The sequence below is a fragment of the Castor canadensis genome, chromosome 7 (genome assembly GCF_047511655.1).
Source record: "Castor canadensis chromosome 7, mCasCan1.hap1v2, whole genome shotgun sequence".
NCBI classification, from domain to species: domain Eukaryota; kingdom Metazoa; phylum Chordata; class Mammalia; order Rodentia; family Castoridae; genus Castor; species Castor canadensis.
This window is the reverse complement of record NC_133392.1, coordinates 136065565-136092212: the sequence shown is the minus strand read 5'-3', so window position 1 is coordinate 136092212 and position 26648 is coordinate 136065565. Positions and strand designations below refer to the sequence as shown.

General features: G+C 51.4%; 1 protein-coding gene across 9 annotated transcripts; it reads left to right on the top strand.

Annotated features, from left to right (window-relative positions):
- The first annotated feature begins 68 nt into the window (after positions 1 to 68).
- Map7d1 (MAP7 domain containing 1) lies at positions 69 to 22448 on the top strand. 9 transcript variants are annotated; one of them, XM_074080571.1, is made up of 18 exons: positions 69 to 529; positions 13246 to 13596; positions 13769 to 13837; positions 14391 to 14554; positions 15280 to 15394; positions 16817 to 16927; positions 18091 to 18213; positions 18310 to 18473; positions 18571 to 18722; positions 19472 to 19800; positions 20058 to 20235; positions 20327 to 20465; positions 20573 to 20674; positions 20929 to 20982; positions 21136 to 21181; positions 21284 to 21374; positions 21489 to 21682; positions 21851 to 22448. In XM_074080571.1, the coding sequence occupies exons 1-18, from the start codon at positions 484 to 486 to the stop codon at positions 21859 to 21861; spliced, it is 2439 nt and encodes an 812-aa protein (XP_073936672.1). In that variant the 5' UTR covers positions 69 to 483; the 3' UTR covers positions 21862 to 22448. The 9 variants fall into 9 exon arrangements, with proteins under 9 accessions (XP_073936672.1, XP_073936674.1, XP_073936669.1 ...); XM_074080573.1 differs by having other exon boundaries at positions 70 to 529; positions 20100 to 20235; positions 20570 to 20674; XM_074080570.1 differs by having other exon boundaries at positions 81 to 529; positions 20570 to 20674.
- The last annotated feature ends 4200 nt before the right edge of the window (positions 22449 to 26648 follow it).

Sequence of the window (26648 nt, the reverse complement as noted above, 5' to 3'; positions counted from 1 at the left end):
TCTCGGAAGGTGTCCTCCCGGAGCCTCAGTGTCCCCTCCGTCGTGGCCGTAGAGGGGGCATCGGGAGACTCCAAGAGCCGCTCCCCAGGGCGGAGGTGGGACGTGCGGGGCGGGCCAGCGGTGGCCGGGTCACGGGGCGCTGCGGGGGCGGCCCTCCCCGCGTCGCACTTGGTATGTGCCAGCAGCGAGGCCAGGCCCAGCCCGGGCGGTACAATAGGGTTGGGCCGCGGCCGGGACTGGGCCGGCGCCGGGCAGGGAAAAGGATTGCCGCCGGAGCGGACAGACAGACACTGGGCGGCTGGCAACTCCGAGCCTCGCAGGCCCCCAGCCTCGACTTTCCGGGGGCGCTGCTGCCTCCCAGTCGTTGTCTGCTCTGCGGGCTGAGCGTGATGCGTCGCGGGACCCCTATCTTGGCCTCGGGCCGCGGCCGCCGCCGCCGCTGAGACCTCCCTCCACTCTAAGCCCCCCAGTGACGACGCAGCCATGGAGAGCAGCCCGCATGCGGAGCCGGGTCCGGGCGCACCCCAAGGTATGCTGCGAACCCTGCAGGGGCGAGGTGGGAGCGAGGTCCAGGGGCCGGGGAGGCCGAGGATGAGGCTGGCTGCTGGGCGGGGACCCCTCCCCCGCCGCCGCGCCCTCTGACCACTTGGAAGTTTAAAAATAAAGGCTGCGGCGGCGGCCGCGGCTCGGGGCCACAGACTCATCTTCTGACAGCTGCCCCCTCCCCCACTCGGCGCTGGGACGCACCGCGCGGCGGGATCCGCGGGGACCCGGCTGCCCAGTTGTTGGGGTGACTCTTCTGCCACAACCCAGGGCCATCTCGGCGTCTCCGCCCCCATCCCCATTCCCGATCCGCCCCAATCCCTAAAAATCCTCTTTTACTGAGCTGGGGTTTCTGTCTTTTCTCCCCTTCCCGCGTGGGCACGTGTGACCCTAGCCTGAATGTGTGTGATGGAAGTTTAGCCTCTCAGGCCTGGAGCCCTGCATACCGAAGCCTTAGGCCCTAGTGTCCCCACGCCCAGGCCCTGGCCCAGACCTCGCCCCCACCCCATCCGTCCAGCTGCCGCGCAAAGGGCCTGTTGCTGTTGCGGGCCGGCTGGGAGGGGAGGGGAGAGGAGGAGGAGGAGGAGGTCTCTAGCGCAGGCTGCCAAGTAACCCGCCGGATGAAGGCGAGGGGGAGGGGGAGGCGGCATTGTTTGGGGCGAGGGCGGGAGCTGGGGAGTGGGCCGCCTCCCCTGCAGCTAGGCCGCCTCCTGAGCCCACCCAGCCCGATTTGGAGAGAAGGGAGACAGAAGTAGATCTTCTTGTCCTGCCTGCCCTGCCCAGTGTTTGTGGGCCTGAGTCTCACTGTAAAATGAGGTGAAGACTCAAGGCCGGCACTCACGACCTGCCACATCACATCACACACACACACACACACACACACACGCACGCACGTACACACACACACACACACACACACACACACGCGCACGCACGTACGCACGCTCGCTCACTCACTCTCCAGCCCCCAGACCGCCAAAGCTCCCCTCTCCACCCCTCACCCCACCAACCACCAGTGCCCAGGACTTCTGCAAATCCCATTCGATCTGGGAGCAGCTGATGAGGGGGTGGGGACACGTTTCTGGTTGGGCCTTGTGTTGGAGGGAGGGCTCTTTCTCTTTCTTCCTGGAAGGGGAGGGATGAGCATGATTACTGAGGACCCAATTTCTGTTCCCACTGACTCAGGGGGGAGGTGGCCCCATCCCCACACCTTCATGGAGTACTGAGCCTAATCCTGTCACCTCCCTAACCCCTGGGGTGTGGGCCCAGGATGAAACAGTGTCTGTGGGTGCAGAGAGCCCAAGACAAGGTAGGGCTGGCTCCACTGTGGGTGGGCTCCTCCCCATGCCAGTGTGGGTTCTTGGAGGGGACTGTGTGGGTGTGGGAGCTGGGAGGACATGGAGGGGAGGCTACCATCACTGGTGGGGTTCTGGAGGTCTGTATGTGTACTACAAACAAGAATGTCTGGGTCTGTCTTGGCTTTACTGAGCCCGAGAGGCGACACCTAGAGAGGCCCAGCCTGGTCCATCCATCTGCTTACTGGTCCTCTGCACGTGAGTGTCCCTGGCACTGGTGTGTACATGGGGGCCTGATCAGTGGCTAGGTTATAGTTAGGACACTTGGCTGGGAGGCCTGGACTGAGTATGAGGGCACAGATGAGATGCTTGGCTGTACAGGGGGCCCAGGTGAGGGTGGGGACTCCATATAGAGTCCTGGGTTGGAAAGACTCCTAATACACACGGTTCCAGTGGAGTTACATGAGCACCTAGATCAGGAGGGTAACTTGTCCTTGGATAGAGAGAAGTTGACAGTGAGGGAGTCCCTTGTAAGGCAAGGACTTTCTGGGAGTAAACATACATACCCACAGCAGGACCCTGGAAGAGTTTGAGGCATGGATCTGAGCCTGTGGGTGCATGTGACATGATTGTTGCCCTCCTTGGGTTCCTTTTGTGTATTTGCACACCCAGCATTAACAGCAGGTAGCATGAGGTAGAGGGGTCAAGTGTGGCAACCCACATTAGTATTAGAAGACCTAGATGGAAATCCCAATTAGCCGTTTATTAGCTCCTGGAAGGGAGCAAGTGACTACCTCCTGGAGCCACAGTTTCTGCCCCTGGAAAATGGGGGTGGTGTTATCATCCTTGTAGGGTTGATGTGAGGGCTAGAGATGATGAACCTGAGGGAACCTGGCACACAGACACCAGACACCCACAATAAAGGGCTATTACCATTATTGTGGTTAGGCTTATTGGAACTGGTGCCAGGAGGGAGGTATGAAATATGGGGGAGGCTGGGGTAGAGATTGGGAAGCAGTTTGTTTAGAGTGTAGACTCTGGAATCCGTTTAAGTTCCACTTCATAACTTACTAGTGCATGACCTCAGATAAGTCACTTCACCTAAACGCTGTTTTCCCATCTATAAAATGAAAATAATGCTGGAAATGATCTCACAGTAACATTAGGACCATTAAATGGGGTGAATACATAAAACTCTCATTGTAGGCCCTGGCCTACTACAAGTTAATGCTCAATAACTACAAGTTAGTGCTCAATAAATGTTTTGGATTTTGTTGATACTATTTCTAATTCCTTCAGAGGCCTAAGGAGGAGATGTGATGAATTAGAACTTCAGGAAGTAAATAGGACAGATTGCTATGGGAGGAGAGTTCTCAACAGGCCTGAGCACAGCTATATCTGGGGAAGATGGGCCCCTGTAGGTGGGTGCACACACTGTGTGGATGCCCTGCTATGTGCCAACTGGGTGCTGACAGAAGAGAAGTGAGTCAGAGTCCCTACCCTCAGGGAGCTCCTTGACCTGTGCAGGAAACAGATGTGCTCACTACAGGGACATTTGTCAGGAGGAAAGCCAGGTGTAGTAATGATGCAGTGGGTAGTGTGTAGGCTCTGCTTGTGGAAGGCTTCATGGAGGAGGAGACCTTTCAGGTGGACCTGAAAGGGTGAACAGAAGTTTGTGAGACTGGCACAATGAGCCACAGGTGTACGTCCAGTAGCCAGCCTGGCTGGTACCTCCCCCTGACTCTCCCCTGAGTAATGAGGCCTCTGATGAGCCCAAAATGTTCATGCATGCATGTTTAAATGAGGAGGGAGGGTGCTAGGCCAGCTTAGCCCTCCTCCTTCCAAGGATGGGCACCTGCTGTTGGTGGGACAGGGATGCGGGAAGGAGCAAGAGACTGAAGCAAGCTAGAGTGGTGGCACTTGAGGGCTGTCAGAGCAGGTCTCAAAGTCTGACTGAACCTGGAAGTGAGGCCATAAGCAGTTGGAAACCCTGTCCTTGGGTCCCTGCTGGGTCTTGGGCCAGGAGGCTCAGATAATGCAGTTTTGTTGGTTGGTGGTAGCTCTGCCTGGTACCCCAGGGCACAGTCTCCAGTATTTCCTTCTTTACCTCTCAACTGCATCTCTACCCTGAAGGGAGCAGAGAGCCTGGCAAGGGGTAGGGAGCACAGCATTGTTGTCTCCCCTCCCCCATTAGTGTTCCTCATCAGTTTCAAGAGGAAAAGGTGTGTGCTAGGCATAGACTCACTGGTGAACCAAGCTATCTTTCATTTTTTGTCTCCCACTCCTATTTAAGGGCCTTAACTGTGCCAAGCACAATGCTCAGTGTGTCATGAGCATTGTCTCATTTGTTCTTCATGACAATCCCATGAATAGGGCCTAGTATTATCTCCATTTTACGAATGAGGCCCAGAGAGGTGCCTAAAGTCACACAGCTAGGAACTGGCAAAGGCAGAATTTGAACTCAAGTCTGATTATAGAGTCTGACCTTATACTGAATTATCATGACCAAACCAGTCAGTGCCAGGGTCTGACTTGCCTCTTTTCCATAACTCGTCTTCTATGAGCATCTTGGTCTTGGAGACCCCTTAATCTTTTCTTTGTTGGGCAGAGGTAGAACCACCCAAGACATAGGTTCCCTATATGAATCCTATCAGGTTGGAGTCTGACAAGTTGGACCATAAAGAGGTCCTGGACCCAGGTGGTGGTGACAGTGTGGCTAGTGGGCCATCCTCAGGCCTTCACCAGGGGCTGGCCTTTGCCCTCAGCATCTGGGCCCCAGCCTGGGCTGATCAGCTGGGGCTTAGGGAGGGACATGGTGGAGCTCAGGCTGCGGGATGGGGTCATTTCCTGCCGCCTAAAATAACAGGAAGTGGGTGCTCCTGATTGGAGGCCAGGAACAATGGCCGCCTGCCGGGCCAGGGAGCTCCTTCAGATCTGCAGGCTTAGTAGGACTCCCAGTTTTACCAGCCACAGAAGTGATGACCTGGCCTCAGGGGTCTGGCCTTAAGGAACCTGCAGGCCCATTGCTGGGGCAGGTTGCCCCCTCCCAGTGCACTCCCTCAGAGATCTGCTTAGCTTATTCAGGCCACAAGTAAGGCTGTCCCCAAAGAGTCCTCTGTCTCAGCCCAGCAGTGAGGCATCCCCCAGGCTATGTCCTTCCTACCCATCCCCCACCCCCCAGCTCAGGTCTCTTCAGAAGGCTGCTTCATTGGGTAGGAGACTGAATGCAGTAGACACAGTCACCCTGAATCTGTCCAATCCATACCATGACCACTTACTGGCTGTGTGGCTTAAGCTAGTGTCTTTTTTTTTTTTTTTTTTTTTTCTTTTTGCAGTACTGGGGCTTGAACTCAGGGCCTTCACCTTGAGCTACTCCATCAGCCCTTTTAATGACGGGTATTTTCGAGATAGGGTCTTACAAACTATTTGCCCCAGCTGGCTTTGAACAGTGATCCTCCTGATGTCTGCCTTGAGTAGCTAGGATTACAGGCATGAGCCACCAGCAAGTGGCTTAAGCAAGTGTCTTAATCTCTCTGAATCTCTTTCCTGATTTGTAAAGTGGGGGTAATAATATCTATCTCATAGGATTGTGGCAAAGATTGAATGAACTAATAAGTTTAAAGTATTTAGCTGGACCTGGCACAAGCCTTAGCTGTCACTGTTGTTAATTGAACTTTCCCTGGATCCAAGTAAAGAAATACCCCAAAGAGTGAGGACAGAAGTGACCTGGACACAATTGGATAAATATACAGGGACATTGAGTGTCTGTACTTGTGTGTGTTTCTGAGACCACCTGTGTTTCAGTGGAGGTGCATGGCTTCTCCGTGTGTGTGTGTGTGTGTGTGTGTGTGTGTGTGTGTGTGTGTGTAGCTCTGAATCCCAGTAGTTCTGTTTCCTGTGTGTGTGAGAGAGAGAGAGAGAGAGAGACAGGGAGACACAAAAGAATGTTTCATGTCTCTTGTTATTGTCTGGGCCCAATCTTCATTGTCTGACATCTCTTTCTCTCTGATGTGTGTGCATATCTGTCTTTGCCCTGTGCCTGCTTCCCTGTCTTTATCTGGTTAGTGTTGTTGCCTTAGAAGCTCCTGCAAGAGCACCTGGCTCTTGCAAGAGGTCTTCATCTGTCTGTTCTGTCTACTGTCTCATGGTGCTGGTGCTATCTGTGTCCTCCTGTCTCTCCCCAATTCTCACCTGGCACACCCTTGCTCTGTGCTGGAGGTGAGCCTCCTCCCACCCCTATCCTGGAACCTCACTTCCTGCCTCCTGGTGGCCAGCCTGGGCAGGAACCTGCCTTCCTTGCATTCTTGTGCTCTGAGCTCAGGCCTGCTTGCCCCACCTGCACCCTTTGCTTTTGTAGGGGGACCTCCCCGGGGGAACCACCAAATCATTTCCTTCTTTAGAGAACAGGCAGAAGCCTCAGGGAGGGATGATGTGATGCCTTCCAGAAATAGCATGACATAGGATTTTTGTCATCAGGCAACTCGGGGTTCAAAAACTATCTCAACCTGTCTGAGTAACAGATTTCTCGCCTGTGAAAGGGGGGTCATCCATAGTACTTTCCCTTTAGGGTAGCCAAAAGAATTAAATGAGATAAAGAGAAAGTGACTGGTCTGTGATAGGGTTTCAGTAAAAGTAGTTTGTTTTCCTTCCTGGGTTTAGGAGCTGGCAGGGGACACACAGGGCTCTGATATGTTCACATTTAGGGTTTAAAGAGACATTTAGGCCTTGGAGCACCTTGGGGATCTAACTATGCACTGACTAGGCAGCTTTTCATGTACCTCCATCTGTCTACCTGTCCATCTCTCCAGGTGTTCACTGAACAGACAGAGAGTTCCTACTGTGGGCCAGGCAGGTCAGTATGAGCAGGTCAGTAAGACCCAGTCTTTCCTCCCAGTGAACTTCTGCACTGATAGAGCAGGCAGACACAAGCAAGACTGAGTTATCAGTACTGTGCTGTGAAGGACTGTTTGGCCTGGCAGGAGTCACTGGGGTGGGAGGAGGGAGATAGAAAAAGGAACTGCCAGCTTCAGGCTGGCGGGGAATGAAGAAACATGTGATAGGCTCTCTGTTACAGTCCCCAGGTACAGTACCTTTTGGGGTTCTTGAGAAGCCAGGACTTTTTGACCCCATCAGGCAATCAGCTCCTACACCTATGCCCTGCTAGTGCTCTTTGTGCCAAGAAATAAATACAAACTATCTGTCTCTTATCTATTCTCAGCAAGTGCTTCTGGTGGATATTCAATTTAGCAAACTAAAACTGACAGTGGCCAGAACCTCACAATCTGGCATAAGATGAAATTAAGTAGCCAGAGGATCACATCTGATGATTGAAAATGAAGTTATCAGAAAGGGATCAACCATGTTGTATAGATAATCAACCAATATTGTTCCAGATAACACTGTCCTGGACACCTCACCAAGGCTGGCAAAATTCTGAGGGAATTTTGTGTTCACAGTCAGTAGTCTGCCAGGTCACAAGAGGAGTTCCAAACATCCTGGTTACCTCTTGAGAAGTTTGTCTCGTTTGGCTGCTGGAGTAAACACTCAGTATTACTTTAGCTGACTCCTACCTGAGTGCTTCCACCCAGGAAGCTGCCCAGACTCTACTGAGAGGGACTTATTTTGCTGCCCATCAAGTGTTTATTATCCCTTTGCAAAAAGTCACCACACAGATCTCTCTATTAGTGTAAAAATTTCCCTTCAGATGTACCTGCTTTAGGTGAGTTTAGCCTCATGGCATAGCACTTTATTCTTATTCAACAGCATTTTTTTTTTACTGTCTCCATGGACTTGGCATCGTGGTAGCTGCTGGTGATGCAGCGGTGAGCAAAGCAGACATGACCCAGCCCTTACAGGGCTTCCTCACAGTCTAAGAGGAGGTTGGCTATAAAGAAAGAACCACACAAGGAAGTTTAAAATTGTAACAGTGACAGTGCTCCAAACAAAAGCACATGAAGCCAGTTGTATATCATGAAGGAATTTCTGCTGATCAGAGAAGCCAGGGAATGTCTCCCTGAGGAAATGAGGACTAAAACTAGGATCTGAAGGGTAAGGAGGAGTTCACTAAGAAAAAGAAGGGGAAGAACATGTACAAAGGCCCTGTGGCAGGAAGGAGTTTGGATAGTTACTGGACTTTTAAAAAGGTCACTATGGCTAGAGTTCAGGCAGAAGTGTGGAGCAAGGTAGTAGGAGAGATTTAAGATGTATACTGGAGGGAGACAAGAACTTCAGACTATGCCAGACTTGTAGATTGGATTCAAGAAGTTTGCCATTGTCTTCAGGGTACTGGGAAGCCATCGAGAGGTTTCAAGTGATCAGGCCTGAATTTAGGAAAGCTTTCTCTGGCTGCTCAGTGAAGAACAGGGTGGGAACTGGTGCAGCACTGCAGGATTTTGCAGCTGTCCCTGTCCCTGTAGGAAAGGTGACAATGCAGTTATTTCTCCACTCCCTGAATGTTTATAGAGCACCTACATGCCAGGCTCTGTTGGCCCTAGAAATAGAATTAATTAATAAAATAGATTTTAAAAAATGGGGCCCCCAGGGAGATTATAGTTTAGCAGTGGGAAACAGTGTTAAAATGAGAATAGTAAGCCTGATGCCGTGGTGCATGCCTGTAGTCCCAGCTATTTGAGAGGCTGAGGCAGGAGGATGGCTAATGCTCAGGAGATAGAGACCAGTCTAGGAACATATTAAGACCTGTCTCTAAAAAAGAAACCAACCAATCAAAAACATAGGGTTAATGCTTATGGAGAAAAATGGTATAGGAAAAAAAATATACAGTTGGAAAGGAGAGGGAGACTGCAATTGCAGTTTGTAGTTTAAAATGAGGAGTCAGGGAAGGCTTCATTGAGAAGTGACACTGGATAAAGACCTGAAGAAGGTGAGGGAATGAGGCCAGCAGAATCTGGGGGCAAGCAGAGAAATGCAGCTTCATAGCAAGGTAGGAGGGCTAAAGGAACAGGCTGGAGGGACTGAGCAGGGCAGACGGAGAAGAGATGAGTGAGGTCGAAGAGGCAGTAGGCTGGAGAGGGAAGGAAGAGCTTTTAGAGTCTCATAGGCCATTGGGACCACTTTGGGCTTTCCTGCCCTCAAGATGGGAAGTCTGGAGGATTTTGTCAGTGGAATGACATGATCTGACTTTTTTTTTGGTGGAACTGGGATTGGAACTCAAGGCTTTGCACTTGCAAAACAGGCACTCTTCTGCTTGAGTCACACCTCCAGTGCATTTTGCTCTGATTATTTTGGAAATGGGGGTCTCATGAACTCTTTGCCTAGGCTGGCTTTGAACCTCAAGCCTCCCAATCTCAACCTCCCAAGTATCTAGGATTACAAGTGTAAGCCACTGGTGCCTGACTCTGACTTATTTTTAAACAGAATCACTCTGGCTACAGTATTCAGAAAAAACTAAAGGGGAGCAGAGAGTGGGAACAGAGAGTTTTTGTGAAGAATGATAGTAGCTTAATCAAGGTGATGGAGGTAGAAAAAGTGAAAAGTGATTGGATTTGGGATGTGTTTTGATGATAAAGCCAAAAGAATTTCCTGAGAGATTAGATATGGAGTTTAAGGTAAGAAAGGAGTCTGAGCGGGTGTCAATGGCTCACGACTGTAATTCTAGCTACTCAGGAGGCAGCAATCAGGAGGATTGAGGTTTGAAGCCAGCCCAGACAAATAGATTGAGAGACCCTATCTTGAAAAACCCTTCACAAAAATAGGGCTGGTGGAGTGGCTCAAGGTGAAGGCCCAGAGTTCAAGCCCCAGTACTGCAAAAAAAAAAAAAAAAAGAAAGGAGCCTGAAATGACTCTAAGGAAGAAAGTGGAAGGACAGTGTTATCATTCAGTGAGCTGAAAACTGGGAAACTGGGAGAGGAAGAGGTTTTGGGGGAAGATCAGGAGTCCAGAATTGGATGTGTTAAATTTGGGGCACCTATGAGACATCCAAGGGTGTCAAGTAGGGAGTTGTAAGAGTGAAACTGGCCCTCCAGGGAGGGTCTGGGCTGGAAAGACAAATTTGGTTGTCGTCAGCAGAGGGATGGTATTTAAAGCCATGAGTCTAAATGAGATCACCCAGGGCGAGCGTGGGGACAGAAGAGGTATGCTCCTGACAGCCCTGGATGCACAGCAGCATGGGCAGAAGTTAGGGAGGGGCCAGCAGAGAAGACAGAAGTCATAGCCAGCAAGGTAGAAAGAAAATCCAGTGTCATCTCCAAAGCCAGTGAGGCGAGTGTTTCAAGAAACACCAAAGAGTCAAGTGAGTCAGTACAGCTGACAGGTCAAGTAAGACAAGGACAGATAACTGGCTACTGAATTTAGCAGCAGATCACTGGTGACCTTGAGACGAGCAGGTCATAGAGCAGTGGGGTGAAGACCTAACCAAGTGGGCCCTTTATCAGAGGTGGGGAGAAATAGACATATTCTTTGGGACAGGCCCTGTTTAATGAGTCCCTGTCAGGGGCTAGAGACATCTTCACTCACCATCTGTACTAACAACTCAGTGAGGAAACATAGGCTCATACAGGTTCAAGGGCTTGCTCAGGGTATATAGAACCAGGATTTCCACTCAGACTTGTCCAACTATATAGCCTGCTTGACTGCATCTCCCCACTAGGAGGCCTAGGTCCTCCCAGGCCTCCCTTCACACGGCTGGTTGGGCCCTTCTTGGGGACTCACTATCTTGCCTAGTGGGTGTGATTTGCCTAGGTGTAGACAGACACTGCCTAGTAGTTTTCCTTGCGACACCTGTGACACGAAAAGGTTCTTGGAGAAGGGCACTACCCAGGCCTCACTCTTAGCCTTTAAGCTTAGAACTTATACATCCAGGCTTTGGCACACACAGTTGTAGATTCAAATCCTGACTCTGCCATGTACTGGTTTTATGACCCTGGGGAAATCACCTAGTGGGGTGAGCCTTGGTTGCCTTGTCTGTCTGTTGGGAGTTGTGAAGTTCAGGATGCATCCCCTAGCTAATGAGTAACAAGTACTCACTGAGTGGTGCCATGAGTTTTGTTGCCCAGTGGAGTTAGTTAAGGAGTTTGCAGCTGGCTGGGAAATTGGCAGCGGCCAGGCAACTGTCTCCAGCTGGCATGGGAAGAGCTGGGTGGACTGTCATGGAGTCTGGGGCTGGCAGAGTTGCGGGGCCACTGGGGAAACAGGCCCTCAGCTGGGGCTCTTCATGGAGCCCAGGAACCTGGAGGGGGAAGGAATGAGCCTAAGGTGGTGTCATTGCCTAACACCTCATGCCTCATACTGCCTTACCCAGGTGCAGGAGGACACATGGGCAAGGGATGGGCTTTGCTGATGATGCTGGGTTCAACTCTAGGCTTCTTCACTTACAGCTGAGTGACCTCAAAGTACACTACCTAACTTTGCTGTGCTTTCCCCTCCCCATCTGTCTGAAAGAGATGTTTATAGTGCAGTCAGTGAGGATTAACACTAGTATGTGTAAAACACTTTGCACATGAGAAGCTCCTGGCAACAATACAAATGTCAGTGATTGTTGTTGTAACTAACTAACACTTGTCACACTACTGTGAGGTAGGTGATCTTCATACTCTGTAGGACAGGAACTGTGGCACAGAGCAGGTCTGAAGTGGGCCCAAGGTAACATGGTTGGTGGAGAATTCAGAATTCATATTCACATGGTTCCAGAACCCAAACCAACCATTGGACTCCCACCTCCCTGAAGAAGGCATCTAGAATCCCAAAAATGCATCCTTGGGGAGGTCCCTCCCTGCATATATGTTGTCACCCTCTAGGGATAAGTAGCTTACCACATCCTGAGAGGGCCAGAGTTCCCAGAACAGGGAACCTGGTATAGCAGAGGCCTCCAGGAAGAGCGAAAAATGTTCCCCACGGACACTGCCTGCTCCCTAAGTCAGGTCAGTGGCAGTATCCTCACTGATGCCCTCAGTGCCCAGAGCTTAGCAGCCAATGGCACCAGCATTCAACATGCAGAAGATTCTGTTTGGGAGAGCTAGAGGTACCTCAGGACCCACAGGGAAAGGGAGGAAAGTGTTGACGTATGAATTGTGACAAGCCCTGTACTGTCATCCCTGCTTGATTGGGTTCATTACGCCCATTTTACAGATGCAAAAATAGAGGCTAAGAGCTGTCGAACAGTTTCCTTCCCTTCCTGTCTTGGGGTGGTGAAATCAGAATTGTGCCCTCAGCTAACTGAAAGCTGCCCTATAGCACACATGTATGTGTGTTTACCAAACAGTGTGCCTTTCTTGCCTGGCACTTCAGCATCTTTTATAGGGTTCCTAGAATCGTTAAGTCTTAAGAAATTTGAGGGGCTCACAGAGTACTCAAGTGGTATAGTACCTAGCAAGCATGAGGCCCTTAGTTAAAACCCCAGTACCACAAAAATAAATAAATAAATAAATAAATTTGGAGGGGGATTTATAAAGTAGGCAAGACATAGTGGTTCATGTCTATAATTCCAGCTACTCAGGAGGCAGAGATCTGAGGATCACCATTCAAGGCCAGTCCAGGCAAAAAAGTTAGTAAGACAGCTCAACCAATAGGTGGGTATGGTAACACATGCCTGTGATCCCAACTACAATGGGAAGCATAAAATAGGAAGATCATGGGGGAGATGGGGAGGTGGCCCAAATAATGTATACACATGTAAGTAAGTGTAAAAACAATAAAATAAAATTTAAAAAAATAGGAGGATCACAGTCTAGGCTGACCTGACAAAAATGCAAAATTCTATTCCAAAAATAACAAAAGCAAAAAGCCTAGTAACATGCCTCAAGAAGTAAAACCCCTGCCTAGCAAGCACAAGGCCCCAAGTTCAAAACCTAGCATCACCACCAGAACAAAAAAGATTACAAAATAGACATAGCTGGCTACCCACACATGGGCATCCCACTTATGCCATGCTTATATCCTCCTTGCTCAGCCCCATGTGTCCAGTACTGGCACCCCTGTGAACCAGGCCTTGGGTTGGGCACTGTGACCAGAGATAGAGCAGAAAGGTGGGGGTTGGGGGGAGGCAGACGTAGAAACCAACTGTTACCATTTGGTGGTACAAACTTTTTCTCCATTTTTCCACCATACCCTGCTCCCTTCTGCCCCTTGCACACATTCTTCACTGTCAGAACCAATCCCAGCTCATCCTCTGGATCTCAGCTTTGCTGGTACTTCTTCAGGAAGCTCCCTCATGCAGGTTAATCATCTCTGCTGTGCTATCCCAGACATGGTACTTCCTCTCTGCTGCTATTGGTCTGACTGCCCTGCTACAGGACAAGCTCCAAAGATGCAGCAATTCTGGCTATCTTCTTACCATCATTAGCCCAGCACATGGAAAGAGCATGTGTGAATGAATTAATAAGTTCATATAGCTGTATGTTGAACTAATGGCACACATGTGCAATCTGACCTTCTTCCCCTCTTGATCTTTCAGCTGTGGTAGCCAGGATCCCCACAGAGCCAAGACCTTCTCCAGAAGGTGACCCTTCTCCCCCGCCACCGCCACCACCGATGTCAGCCCTGGTCCCTGACACTCCTCCAGATACCCCTCCTGCCATGAAGAATGCCAGTAGCCCTAAGCAGCTCCCACCGGAACCAGAGAGCCCCTTAGGGAAGGTCGAGCCTAGGCCAGTCCCCCCACAGGAAGAATCCCCTTCCTTAGAAGCAAAGAGCAGGGGATCAACCCCACCAGCCACAGGCCCAAGGGATGCCAGGCCTCCTCGAAGGAGCAGCCAGCCATCCCCAACAGCAGTGCCAGCCTCCGACAGCCCTCCTACTAAGCAAGGTATGTGTACTGTCCCCAGTCTTGGGCCCTGGGTGGTGCCACTCAGCTGAGGGAATCCCTTTTACCCTAGAGATGGAGATGGGGGAGGAGGGTGAGGCTGGAGGAAGGACTAAGACTGGCTGCTCCTTGGGGAAGACTTTTTGACCTGCCTGTTCTTGTTCCCTCTGCTAAGATGTAAAGAAGGCAGGAGAAAGACACAAGCTGGCAAAGGAACGACGAGAAGAGCGGGCCAAGTACCTGGGTGAGTGTTGGGGAAACACTGTTGTCATCACCTTCAGCATGCTATGAATAACACAGGCCTGGCTGGAACACTGCACATGCGCTGTGCACGACCAGCATCTGCAGAAGCTCATCTAATCCTCTCAGCCCATTTTGAGGAGGAAACAGAAGCTCAGAGAGATGAAATCACTTGCCTAAGCTGCACAGCTAGTGGAGGAGCTGAGATGCAGAACCAGATGCCTTCTCTCACCCTAAATTCATGCTTTTAACCACAATATGTACAAATCTGTCCACTAGACCCCCCAAGTCTACTTGTTCTACTTGGTCTCTCAAGCTGCAGAACTCACTTCTCCTTCTTCCCTGAGAGATGTGAGGCCATGGGGAAGAAGGAGGCCTCCCCCCATGGCCTGTCTTTAGGAAGCCCTTGAATGTGAAGGGGTGCCTGCAAGTGTAGGTTCTGCTTAGGCAGGCAAGAAAGGGGCCCCCAAGGGCTGGAGTAGCAGGGAAGCCACTTGGATGAGATACAGCCCAGGCCTGCCTCAAAATTCCTAATATATTTTGGGGCTCTTTTTCAGCGGCCAAGAAAGCAGTTTGGCTGGAAAAGGAGGAAAAGGCCAAGGTGCTTCGGGAGAAGCAGCTCCAGGAGCGCCGGCGGCGACTCGAGGAACAGCGGCTGAAAGCTGAGCAACGCCGGGCAGCCCTGGAGGAACGGCAGCGGCAGAAGCTGGAGAAGAATAAGGTGGGTTCCTGCTGCTCCTCACTGGATCCTCATGAATCTGGGGTCTGCAGACATGTGTGCCTACATGTGTGTGTACTGGTGAAGTGTGTACACATACCAGCATCCAGGGCCTCCACGTGGTCCCATGTGTGTACATCTACAACTATGTTCCTATATAAAAATGTTTGGCCATCTGCACTGCAGATGTGTTTGCTCCCATATGTGCCACTACAAGACACTGTGACTGCACCCATGTGTCTTTTCCTATGCATGCAGATAAATGTCCGTGTGATTGTGCCTTCGCTCTGTCTTATGGGTGAAAACCCTGGCTTGAGTACTGGTGAGGCAGTGAAGGAAATGGTGGCCTGTCCTTGCCTGGTAGCATCAGATTAAGGGGAAGACATAGCCCCAAGGTCAGAACCCTTCATGGCAGGAAGACATGGCCTTGCCTAGGAGCCCCAGGCAGGGAGAGTCCCATCCCAGCCTCAAAGAAGCAACTTATATATCCCGGAAATGACTCAGACACAATGAAAGCTCTCCAAGAACAGTGGAAAGGAATCTATCACACATGGGCCTTAATCACTGCAAGGACTTTGGTAACCTTGGTTACCTGCAGTGAGTCAGGAAAGCTTGGGAGGGGGCGAAGGGAGGGGAAGAGGCACTGTCATAGGAGGAAGAAGGCCTCTCTCCCAGGTATGATGGATGATTCTGAACCAGACCTCTCCCTTCTCCCCACCTGCCCCCAGGAACGCTATGAAGCAGCCATCCAGCGGTCAGTAAAGAAGACATGGGCTGAAATCCGGCAACAGCGCTGGTCCTGGGCAGGGGCTCTGCACCACAGCTCCCCAGGACATAAGACCAGTGAGTGGGCCCGAAGGCTGTTGGTTGGGTGGGTGAGGCTGGGGTCTGGTGAGGTGGGGAGGAAGGGAACAACTTATGTATAAGGAGCTGGCTGCTCCCTGCAGCTGGTGTGTCTTGCTTCATGTGACTTGTGTCTTCTGAAATGGTCTGTAAACCAAATTGTCCCTTCCCAAGGACTTCCACTAGCAAATCAGGGATGGATTCTCTCGACTTGGTTTGCTCTTCAAACCTCTGCCATTTTAGGAGTAGCCTTCTTTGCTCCTGTCAATTACTATTAGTTGATGACACATAAAGAGGACTTTAATGCCCTGCAGACACTGGATATTTAAAGAAAACTGTCACCCCTGTGCTGGAAGGTAGATTTTTGTCTCTGAGTTTTCTTTACGTAGGCACATCATGGATTTTAGTCCTATTCTTTGCTGGCATGTATGTACCACTGTGTTTGGATATCTTTATGCAATGGCAAAATTCCATATTTCTAGCTGAATATCCTGTGGTGTATGTGCTCGTGGATCTGTATTGTGTAGCTTAATATGTTTGTGATGGTGTGTTTGTGGCCTTGTACACCTCAGTGAGGGCTCCTAAGTCAGACAGACTTGGGTTCCAGCTCCAGCACTTGCGGTATGACTTTTGACTTCTCAGCATCTCACTTTCTTCATCTGTGAAATGGGGATCATGACACTACTTGTCTCCGAGGTTGTAGGTAGATGTTTGGAGGATCAAGTGAGGTAACATGTGTATGGTGCCCAGCACAGTGCCTGGCCCATGGTAAGCATTATCAAATGTTAGCTGTTATAAATATCATGGTTAGGTTGCTTCAATGTGTTTGTGCCTTGTGTGCATCTGGGGTCTTACATATTTTTTGTTACTTGTGTTTCTCTGTGCATGTCTACACACACATGTGCATGCATAAGTATCTATCACTGTATATGCCTGTGTCTGCATGTCTTTGTCTTTGTGTTTCTGGATGAATATGTGATTTGTCCAAGTGATTGTGACTGTGTGGGTTCTTCTATTTAGGAACATCTTTGCATTGCCCAAGTATGTGGGTGTTGTATCCATAGCGCCTTGGCTGGGCAGTGTCAGCAAGTGCCAATGCTGGGAGGTTGTGGGGAGGGGTTGCAGCACCCAGCCCTAGGGAATGGCTGCCTTTGGTCTGGCCAAGAAGGCTGTAGTTTCTCTAGTTTTACACCATCTCCTCCCTCTGCTCCTTCTCTGTCGGCTCCCCCAATCCAGGTTGTCTCTGTTCACCTACCTCTCACTCTCCCTCTTCCAGGGCCAAGTTGATCTCCTCCCCATCCTAGCCTGCCCACTCCTCCCTCTCCCCCACCCCAGCCCTTGGAGCATCCTGCATGGAAGGCCTCAGTGCCCCCCCTGGCTCCTGTCCGGCCCGGCCCTAATGCCGTGTCTTTTCCCCTCCAGGTGGGAGCAGGTGCTCCGTGTCGGCAGTAAACCTGCCCAAACACGTGGACTCTATAATCAACAAGCGGCTCTCAAAGTCCTCTGCCACGCTCTGGAACTCCCCCAGTAGAAGTAAGAGAAGGCTCAGTCTCCCCCTCCAGAGCCCCTTGTAGCTCCCAGTAAGCCTCCTCCCAAATCGCAGCAAGAACACCAGCCCCTGCAACCCTCACATACTCCAGGTCCCCATCCCTACTGTACCCCACCCCAGGCTCTGTGCCCTTCTGGGGAGCCGGCATTTGGATCTGGACCGTGAGGATAGTTAAGTGCTGCAGTAGAGGAGAACAGAGACAAAGGACAATGACACAGAGGACAGAAAGCCTGGCAGGGACCTCAAGAGCAAGTTGGGGATAGTGGCTCTGGGTGGAATGGGCAAGGGAGCCTTACTTCCAACCACAGCCAGCTGGCCTGGGCCACCCTTAAACAGGTGGCCTTGCCCCCATGTGTCAGACTGGTCTAGGTGCTAGGGAGCAGTATTCTGACTTCTCCTTGGAGGACCACACTACCCTGTCCTCTCTGCCTTCAGAACCCTAACCATGGCCTTGGCTGGTTCTACAGTTGTGGCCAACTAGGGTGGCACAGCCCCTGCGTTCCCACCATGCCCTGGTGCTTACATATGAAGGCACCATGGTAGGAGTTATTTATAAGTTTCTCTAGCTTTTATTTGGTTGCTCTGTAGCCTAGCAACCAAATCAGCTGCTGCACCAACCCCACCTGACTGAGGCTTAAAAATAACCCAGCAGCTGATGGGACAGGGCAGGGTGGCCTAGGGCAGCCAGGCCCCCAGCAGTCTCTCCTTGGCATAAGACTCCTGAAAGCTGGGTCAGAGGAGCACAAGGACCCACAATGTTTCAAATCCAAGGATCACGCCTCCCCCAGGCCAGTGCTCTGAGAGTAGGAGAGGCAGAGTTCCACAGAGGGACCTAGGGGGAGAGGAAAACAGTTGCGGCTCCCACCAATCCTGTGTGGCTCCTTATGCGCACGGCTCAGAGCCCTTTCACCCGGGGAGAGTGGTAGGAGGGCCCCCGAAGTGATGCAGGATGTTGCCCTTGGAAGTATTTTGTTGCCTGGATCTGCAGTGGAGGGCCAGGTTTCCAGGAGGACAAGTGTGGCCCCGCGTGATTGGGGAGAACTGTCCTCCTAGGTGAGAATCCTTTGGCTTGGCGTGGGGACCATACCTGGTCTCCCTCTATGCCTGTGCCTGCGGTGACCGGCTTCACTTGGTGTTCTTCTCCCAGATCGCAGCCTGCAGCTGAGCGCGTGGGAGAGCAGCATCGTGGACCGTCTGATGACGCCCACCCTCTCTTTCCTGGCTCGAAGTCGCAGCGCGGTCACACTGCCCCGAAACGGCCGGGACCAGGGTAGGGGCGGCGGCCCTGGGAGACGCCCCACGAGGGGCCGGGCAGGGGCCAGCCTCGCGGCCGGGCCACACCCCGACCGCACTCATCCCTCCGCAGCCGTGCCTGTGTGCCCGCGCTCGGCCTCCGCCAGCCCCCTGACGCCCTGCAGCGCCCCTCGAAGCGTGCACCGCTGCGCCCCCGCTGGGGAGCGCGGGGAGCGGCGCAAGCCCAGCGCTGGGGGCAGCCCCGCTTTGGTCTGCCGCCGGCCAGAGGCCTCGCCGGTGAGTGGCCCCGCAGGTGGGGACAAGCAGCCCGAGTCCCCGAACTCAGGCGCCACTGACCTCTGCCCCCCTTCCCGCTCGCGACCCTCTCTGCCAGGTGCAGAAAAAGGAGAAGAAGGACAAGAAGGACAAGGAGCGGGAGAATGAGAAGGAAAAGAACGCCCTGGCCCGGGAGCGCAGCCTCAAGAAGCGCCAATCGCTGCCTTCAGTGCGCCCGCGCCTCTCAGCAGGCACCGCCTCCGAGCTCAGGTGGGCGGGGCCCTGCGCTTCTCGGGTCCATTAATCCATTCATCCATTCATCCATTCATTCACTCATTCAAACACCTCATCCTAGGCTCCCCCTAGGATGAAAGTTCACTGAAGGCAGGTAGACAGGTATCTCTTCTCTCTCCTTCTCTCTCGCTCCCTGTCTCTCTCTCTCTCTCTCTCTCTCTCTCTCTGTCTCTTTCTCTCCAGGGTCTTGCTATGTAGCCCAGGCTGACCTCCTTAGTGCTGGGATTATATGTGGACACCACTATTCCCACCCTCTCTTCTTTACCTCTCTTTTTTCTTGCTCCTCTTCTTTTTTTTTCTCCTTCTCTTTCTCCTCCTCTTTTTCTTTCTCTTGCATGTTTTGACTACAGAAATGCTTCAGCGCTTAAAAACATTTCCTGACACCAGACAAGCACTCAATATATACTTGCTGAATGAATGAATGAATGACCTGCCAGGTAGTGTTCTGGGTGCTTAGGACACTTAGGTGAACTAAACCAGGCCCAATTTTTGCTCTTATTAAGTGGATAGGTTACTAGGAAGACAGACATTAATAAAAGACTCTCACAAATAAATAAGTAACCGCAAAGTAGGACATACGCACTAAACGGAAATGATACAGTTTTGTGAGCGCGAATGGGTGGGAGATGCTGAGCTAGCTTTTGGGAGGAAGTGTCACCCTCAGTATGTATGTGCATGCACAGTGTTCTGTGTCCTCCAGTTCTAATCTTTCCCTTCTCTCTTAGCCCCAAGTCCAAGGCCCGGCCATCCTCTCCCTCCACATCCTGGCACAGGCCTGCCTCTCCCTGCCCCAGCCCAGGGCCAGGGCACACGCTCCCTCCAAAACCACCATCCCCCCGAGGCACCACAGCATCACCCAAGGTGCGAGTTCGGAGGAAGGAGGAAGCAAAGGAGAGCCCCAGCCCAGCAGGGCCTGAGGACAAGAACCAGAGTAAGGGCAGGACCAGTGACGAGAAGGAGCCAGCAGCTCCAGCCTCACCAGTACCCTCACCTGTGCCCTCACCCACCCCAGCCCAGCCCCAGAAGGAGCAGCCCACAGTGGAGACCCCTGCAGGTGGGCATAAAGACAGGGTGGGCAGAGAAGCCACCTTTGCCCCTGTGGGAAATGTGATGAGGGGTGGTGTGGGCCATCTGGGGAGTGGGTGTTGAGGGACCAGAAGAGGGGGCTCCTGCCCACAGCAGATAGAGGCCTCAGGACACAGCCATTCTGGGTGATGAGTCACCACAGGTCCAGGATGCACAGGTGTACGCAGTGGTGGTAGAGGTACCTGACCAGTGTGTGCTGACTCCTGGCCCTAGATCCTCCTCCAGATACAGCTGTCCTGATCTCACCCCCAGTCCCTGCTCCCCCAGTGACCCCTAGCAAACCCATGGCCGGCACCACAGACCGAGAAGAAGCTACTCGGCTCCTGGCTGAGAAGCGACGCCAGGCCCGGGAGCAGCGGGAGCGTGAGGAACAGGAGCGGAGGCTGCAGGCCGAAAGGGACAAGTGAGTGAGCCCTCAAGAACTGGGGAGGCCTTGATGCAGGCTGGAGAAGAGGGGTGGATGGGTGCCTGAATTTCCTGCCTCTGTTCGCCAGGCGAATGCGGGAGGAGCAGCTGGCCCGGGAGGCTGAAGCCCGGGCAGAGCGGGAGGCCGAGGCCCGGAGGCGGGAGGAGCAGGAAGCCCGAGAGAAGGCGCAGGCCGAGCAGGAGGAGCAGGAAAGGCTGCAGAAGCAGGTGCTCCCGCGGGTGGGCAGGCTGGCCTTGGCTGGGCGCATGTGCCCCTGGCCCAGAGGGAGGGCTGGAGCCAGATGCCCAGAGCTCATGGCGGCCTTTGGCAGAAGGAGGAGGCGGAAGCCCGGTCGCGGGAAGAAGCAGAACGGCAGCGCCTAGAACGGGAAAAGCACTTCCAGCGGGAGGAGCAGGAGCGGCAAGAACGCAAAAAGGTGTGCAGGGTGGGGTTCGGGCCAGACACAAATGGACGGGTCCAGCGCCAGCTATGGGACTAGGAGTTGGACAGTGAACCCAGTCTTGGGTTTGTAGAAGGTGGGACAAGGAGATGGGGCAGATTCTGGTTCCTGAGCTGGAAAAGGCTGGTGTGAGCTGGGAGGGCACTGAACTCCAGGACTGGGCCCAGCTGCTTGGGAGGTTTAGGATTAGGCCAGGCATGGGCCTAACTGATGTGGGACCTCCAAAACAGCGTCTGGAGGAGATAATGAAGAGGACTCGGAAATCAGAAGTTGCTGAAACCAAGGTCAGGACTCCCAGTTTGGGAATGGGGGCGGGATGAGGAAAGGAGGCTGGCGGGGGAGACCACTTGGGTTTGGACTGAGAGGAGGAAGAATCCAGTACCACAGTCAAGTGAGTTCAGATAGCCCTTGAGCCTGACTGCTCTTCCTCTTCAAAGCAGAAGCAGGATGGAAAGGAGGCAACGACCAACAATTCCAGCCCTGGTAAGCCCCTGTTCCTCTCAGCTCCATCCCCTTCACTACCCTTTCCTCCAGCCCCACCCTTCTCACCAGCCCCTGACTGCTGGCCATCCTTACTTGTGACAGACTCTGGGAAAGCTGTTGAGGCTCGACCCTCAGGGCTTCAGAAGGAGACTATGCAGAAAGAGGAGCTGGCACCCCAGGAGCCACAATGGAGGTACCATCTCCCAACCCCAGTGCTTTGGGCGGGAGGCCGCCTGAAACTGGAGCTGTGGAGTGGCCTGGACTTCACTGGGAGATGAGGTGCTAACTATGGGCCATGCATCCACAGCCTGCCAAGCAAGGAGCTGCCAGGGTCCCTGGTAAATGGTCTCCAGCCTCTTCCAGCACACCAGGAGAATGGCTTCTCCCCCAAGGGACCCTCTGGGGATAAGAGTCTGGGCCGAACACCAGAGGCACTCCTGCCCTTTTCTGAAGCAGAAGCCTTCCTCAAGAAAGCTGTGGTGCAGCCCCCGCAGGTCACAGGTAGGGACCCCTCACTCTTGGACCCAACTGCATCCCTCCCAGCAGCCTTCCCTGGACTCCCAGCCCTGCTTTCTCCTCTTCCAGCCCTGCCACAGGCCCTCTCCTGCTTCTCTATGACAACCCCCAGGCAGGCTTTGCCCTGACTGTTTTCCCACCCCTTTTCTCCAGAGGTCCTTTAAGCAGTTGCCTTGGATTCAGGTGCGGCTACAAGGGCTCCTCTTCATCATCTACCCAGATGTCTGGAGGAGAAAGAGATAGAACAAAGATGGAAGTGGCCTGGGCCCCCCAGGGGTGGGGTCCTCTCTGTTGTTTTCAATCTGCACCTTATAGACTGATGTGTCTTTGGCTGGAGCTAGACCCTGCTCCTCAGTGCATTTGTGTGCTCACATGCACGGACACCCCTTTCTCCCCATACACACACATACACTCACAGCCTTTCTGGCCTCCCCACACCCCGGGGAAGGGCCATTGTAGTATTTGCCTTGGTTTGGTGGGGTACAGTGGATGTGAATACTGTAAATAGCTTGCGCTCCAATGCCTCTGTGTGGAGGGGGCAGGTGCAGGAGGCAGACCCTCCTCCCTAGGCTCCCTGGAGAGATCTTCCTCTCTATTTAACTGTAACTGAGGGGGAACTCAGGTCTGGGAATGGAGGGGCACCTTGGGCCACAGGATACTGGTTTCTTCAGGGGTACCCTGCCCTACCCTGGAATCAGTGTTATTGCATCTGATCAAACTCCTCCAGAAATAAAGTGAGAATAATTCTGCCGACCTTGTCTGTCCTTGGAGCTGGTGGTAAAGGTGGGAGTGGGTAGCCTCCTGAGCTCTAAGGGCCAGCAGATGTCTATCTCTACCTGGTGGTACCAATCCTGGACCCCCTGCCCTGTGGTCTTCCAGTTCAATCATAGACTAATTCATTTATTCATTCAACAAATATTGTTGCATCTACATTATACCAGGTTTTGGGCTGCACACTGGGGATGCAGTAGTAGGAAAAGATGTAACCTACAATCCCAGCTGTTTAAGAGGCAGAGATCTGGAGGATCAGGGTTCAAGGTCAACCCAGGTAAAAAGTTAACAAGACCCCATCTCAACAAACAAGCCATTAAGTCATGTGTGGTGGTCCCTATCTATAATCCCAGCTATGCTGGAGGCATACATAAGAGGACTGCAGTCTGAGACCAGCCCAGGCAAAAAGTTCAAGATCCTATTAAAAAAATAACTAAGTAAAAAAAGAGAAAGAAAAGGAGGGAGGGAGAGGAAAAGAAAGAGAGAAAAGGAAGGTAAGAAGGCTGGTGGAGTGGCTCAGATGGCAGCATGCCTGACTAGCAAGCATGAGGCCCTGAGTTCAAACCCCAGTGCCACATATATATATATATGAAAAAAGAAAGAAAGAAAGGCATTGCAATTGCATCTTCTGTCTTGGTTGCTCTCTTTCTCCTGGGTCACTTGCTCAAGGAAGGCAGTGGTTGGGTCGTGAGCAGCCTCTTAAGAGGCCCCTGTAATCAGAAGCCAAAGCCTCCTGCCAGCAACCATGTGAATAAACTTGGAAGCAGATCCTTCAGTGCCAGTCCAGCCTAACCATAACTTCAGTCCTGGCCCACAGTGTGACCATCTTTTCATGAGAGATGCTGAGATAGAACCAACCAGTGAAGCCACTCCTGGGTTTCTAACCCTCAGAAACTGTGAGATAATAAATGTTTCAAACTGCTAAGTTTTGTGATAACTTGTCACACTGAACTAGTGACAACATCATGAGGATTAATACACAGCATGAGGTGAAAACCCTTCTTGTGGGGGCAAGGGGGAGAAATGAACCAAGCCTTGTATGCACATATGAATAAATAAAAAAAAAAAAAAAGAAAGAAAACCCTTCTTGTATGATGCAAGGCCCTGCTATGATGCTTGGAATTACCGCATTCATCCTTTACCAACCCGAGGCCAGAACTAACATCATGGATGCAAGGCAGCAAGATGAGGAGAACCTAGATCCTTGAGAACATCATTGAATTAAGCAGTCCAACCACAGGCCTAGCTCCAGACTAGTGGCCTACTCAAGGAAAGTGCCCTGTAAAGAAGCAGGTTTAAGCCAGGTGCCAGTGGCTTACGCCTGTAATCATAGCTACCTGGAAGGCTAAAATCAAGAGGATCAAATTTGAAGCCAGTTCAGGCAGAAAGTTCTCAAGACCCCCCCCCCCACAAAAATAACTAGAGCAAAATGGACTGGAGGTGTGGCTCAAGTAGTAGAGCACCTGCTTTGTGAGTGCAGAGTCCTGAGTTCAGACCCCAGTCCCACGTGTGAGAGGCCCCCAAGGCTAGGAGCCTGGGCTGTGGTTGCTGGGATTGTGAATAGTGCTCTGGAGAATAGCTAGATGGGGCTGGAGAGGTGAGCAGGGGCCAAGTCAGACATATGGTAAGGGAGACAGGCACAGTGACAACTGCTCTGGGCCTATCCATCCATGGTGGAAGCACCTTTGCATACCCTGACCAGCCCGCAGTTCAGCCAACAGCTCATGTTCGTAATGAGGCAGAGGCGCCAGCATTTCCTTAGGAGCCTCTGAATACTCTTGGGTAAGATTTACTCACTTCTCTATTCAATCAATCAATTGCCTATGGAGTGCCTGCTAAACACCAGAGGGATACAACAGTAAGCAGAAAGCAGAGCTCAGAAGCTCCTGAGTTTCCTGGTGGGGAAGATGGACGTTAATCAAATAACCATACAAACAAATGTGAAAGAACTCATGGTAAGCACTGTGAAGGCAGAAAATAGGGAGAAAGGAGCACAGAGCAGGGATCTGTGCTCGGGTCCCACAAGCTGTCCCTGAATCAATGGTGATTCAGTTGAGGCCTGATGGGTCAGTAGGTATCGACTGGACATGATCAGAAAGGTAGAGAAAAGAGATAGAAAAGCACTTTCCAGACAGGGGAAGAGGCTCTATGTGAGAAGCAGCTGTGTCCAAGTATCCACAGGACTGGGAGCAGATCTGAAAGAGTCTGTTTTTGCTCACACACAGCAGTTCTCGGTGACCAGTAGAAGCCCTCAATATTTGTTGAATTAAGAAAGGTCATTTGAGCTGGGCACTGGTGATTCATGCCTATAATCCTAGCTACTTGGGACTGAGATACAGAGGATTGAGGTCTGAGGCCAGTGTGGGAAAATAGTTGGACAGACCCCAGCTCCAAAACAACCAGAGCAAAATGGACTGGAGGTGTGACTCAAACAGTAGAATGCCTGCTTTGCAAGCTGAAAGCCCTGAATTCAAAACTCAGTCCCACCAAAAAAAAAAAAAAAAAAAAGTCTGTTGAAGTAGAGCTTGGCATGAGGGGAGCCTGACCAGGCAAGCCTTGTAGGGCTGTGGTCAGAAGCGTGCGTTTTATTCCCAAGGCCCTAGGAAAGTACTAGAAGCTATTAAACAGGGATAGGGAAAGTTACATGATCAGATTGGCAATTTTCTTAGATTACTTTGGCTTCTGAGTGAGGAACTCATTGGTAGGGACTTGATTATAAACAGAGAGACAAAAAGTGATTGTTGAGGTCCAGACAAAAGATGACAGAGTCTAGCCCTGGGAGATAGAAAGAGAGAAAAAGAGGTGTGTAACAAATTTACTTAGGCATTCTAGAAACATTTATCAAGCACCTATAATGTGCCAGACACAAAAGTGCTGAGATCTTTAAGTGAACAAAAGTTGACATGGTCCTTACCCTCATGGAGGGTTTTTTTTTTTTTTTTGTGGCACTGGGGTTTGAACTCAGGGCCTTATGCTTGGGCACTCTTACCTCTTGAATCATTCCTCTAGCCCTTTTTTGTGATGTGTTTTTTTGAGATAGGGGTTTCATGAACTATTTGCCTGGGGCTGGCTTCAAACCCTCGATTCTTCTGATCTCTGCCTCCTGAGTAGCTAAGATTATAGGCATGAGCCATCATCACCCAGCTCACCCTCATGGAGTTTTATTAATGAATTGTATAACAGCTGGGCACTAGTAGCTCACACCTATAATACTAGCTACTCCGCAGGCAGAGATCAGAAGGATCGAGATTCAAAGCCAGCCTGGGCAAATAGTTTTCGAGACCCTGTCTTGAAAATACTCAGTACAAAAAAGGTCTGGTAGGGTGCTTCAAGTGATAGACCACCTGTCTAGCAAGTGTGAATCCCTGAGTTCAAGCCCCAGTACTGACAAAAGAAATGAATAGTATTACAAACAAGTATACAATTACAACAGTGACAAACTGTGAACAGCAAAACAGTATGTGGTGTTAGAAAAGTGAATAATGCCTAGCATCACAAAACAAAAACAAAAAATAAACCAAAAACAAATAAAACTGAATAATTAGAATCAGACCCAGTGGTGCACACCAGGAGGATCATCATTTGAGGCCAGTCTGAGCAAAAAGTTAATGAAACCCTACCTGAAAAATAATTGGGGTTTGGGGGCATGGCTCATGAGGTAGAGTACCTGTTTATGCTTAATAAATGCAAGGCCCTGAGATCAAACTACAGTACTGACCAAAAAAAAAAAAAAGTGAATAATAAGGGATCTGACCTAGTTAGGGAAACCAATTAGGGTATCCCTGAGAAAGCAATGCTGCCCCAGAGATCTGCGGGAGTAAGGGTTAGAACAGAGGAGTGAGACCCCAGGGCTGAGGAAACAGCCTGTGCAAAGGCCCTGTGATAAAATGGCTAGTGTAGCTTGAACGTAGAGAGTGAGGGAAGCATAGCGCCAGAGAGGTAAGGAGGACCAGACTGCAGGGCCTCTGGGCCATTTAAGAGTTTGGTCTTTATTACAAGAGCACTGAGAAGTTACTGAAAGGTTTTAGCAGGTGGGGACCTGGTTAGAAAAACATTCTTTTAAGATTATCAGGACTATCACCTGGAGAAGCTATTGGGAGAAGGAGGGAGAGAGTCTGTCAAGATCAGATGGTAATAGAAATCCTGGTGAGAGATGATGGGCTCTTTCTGCTTGGTCCAG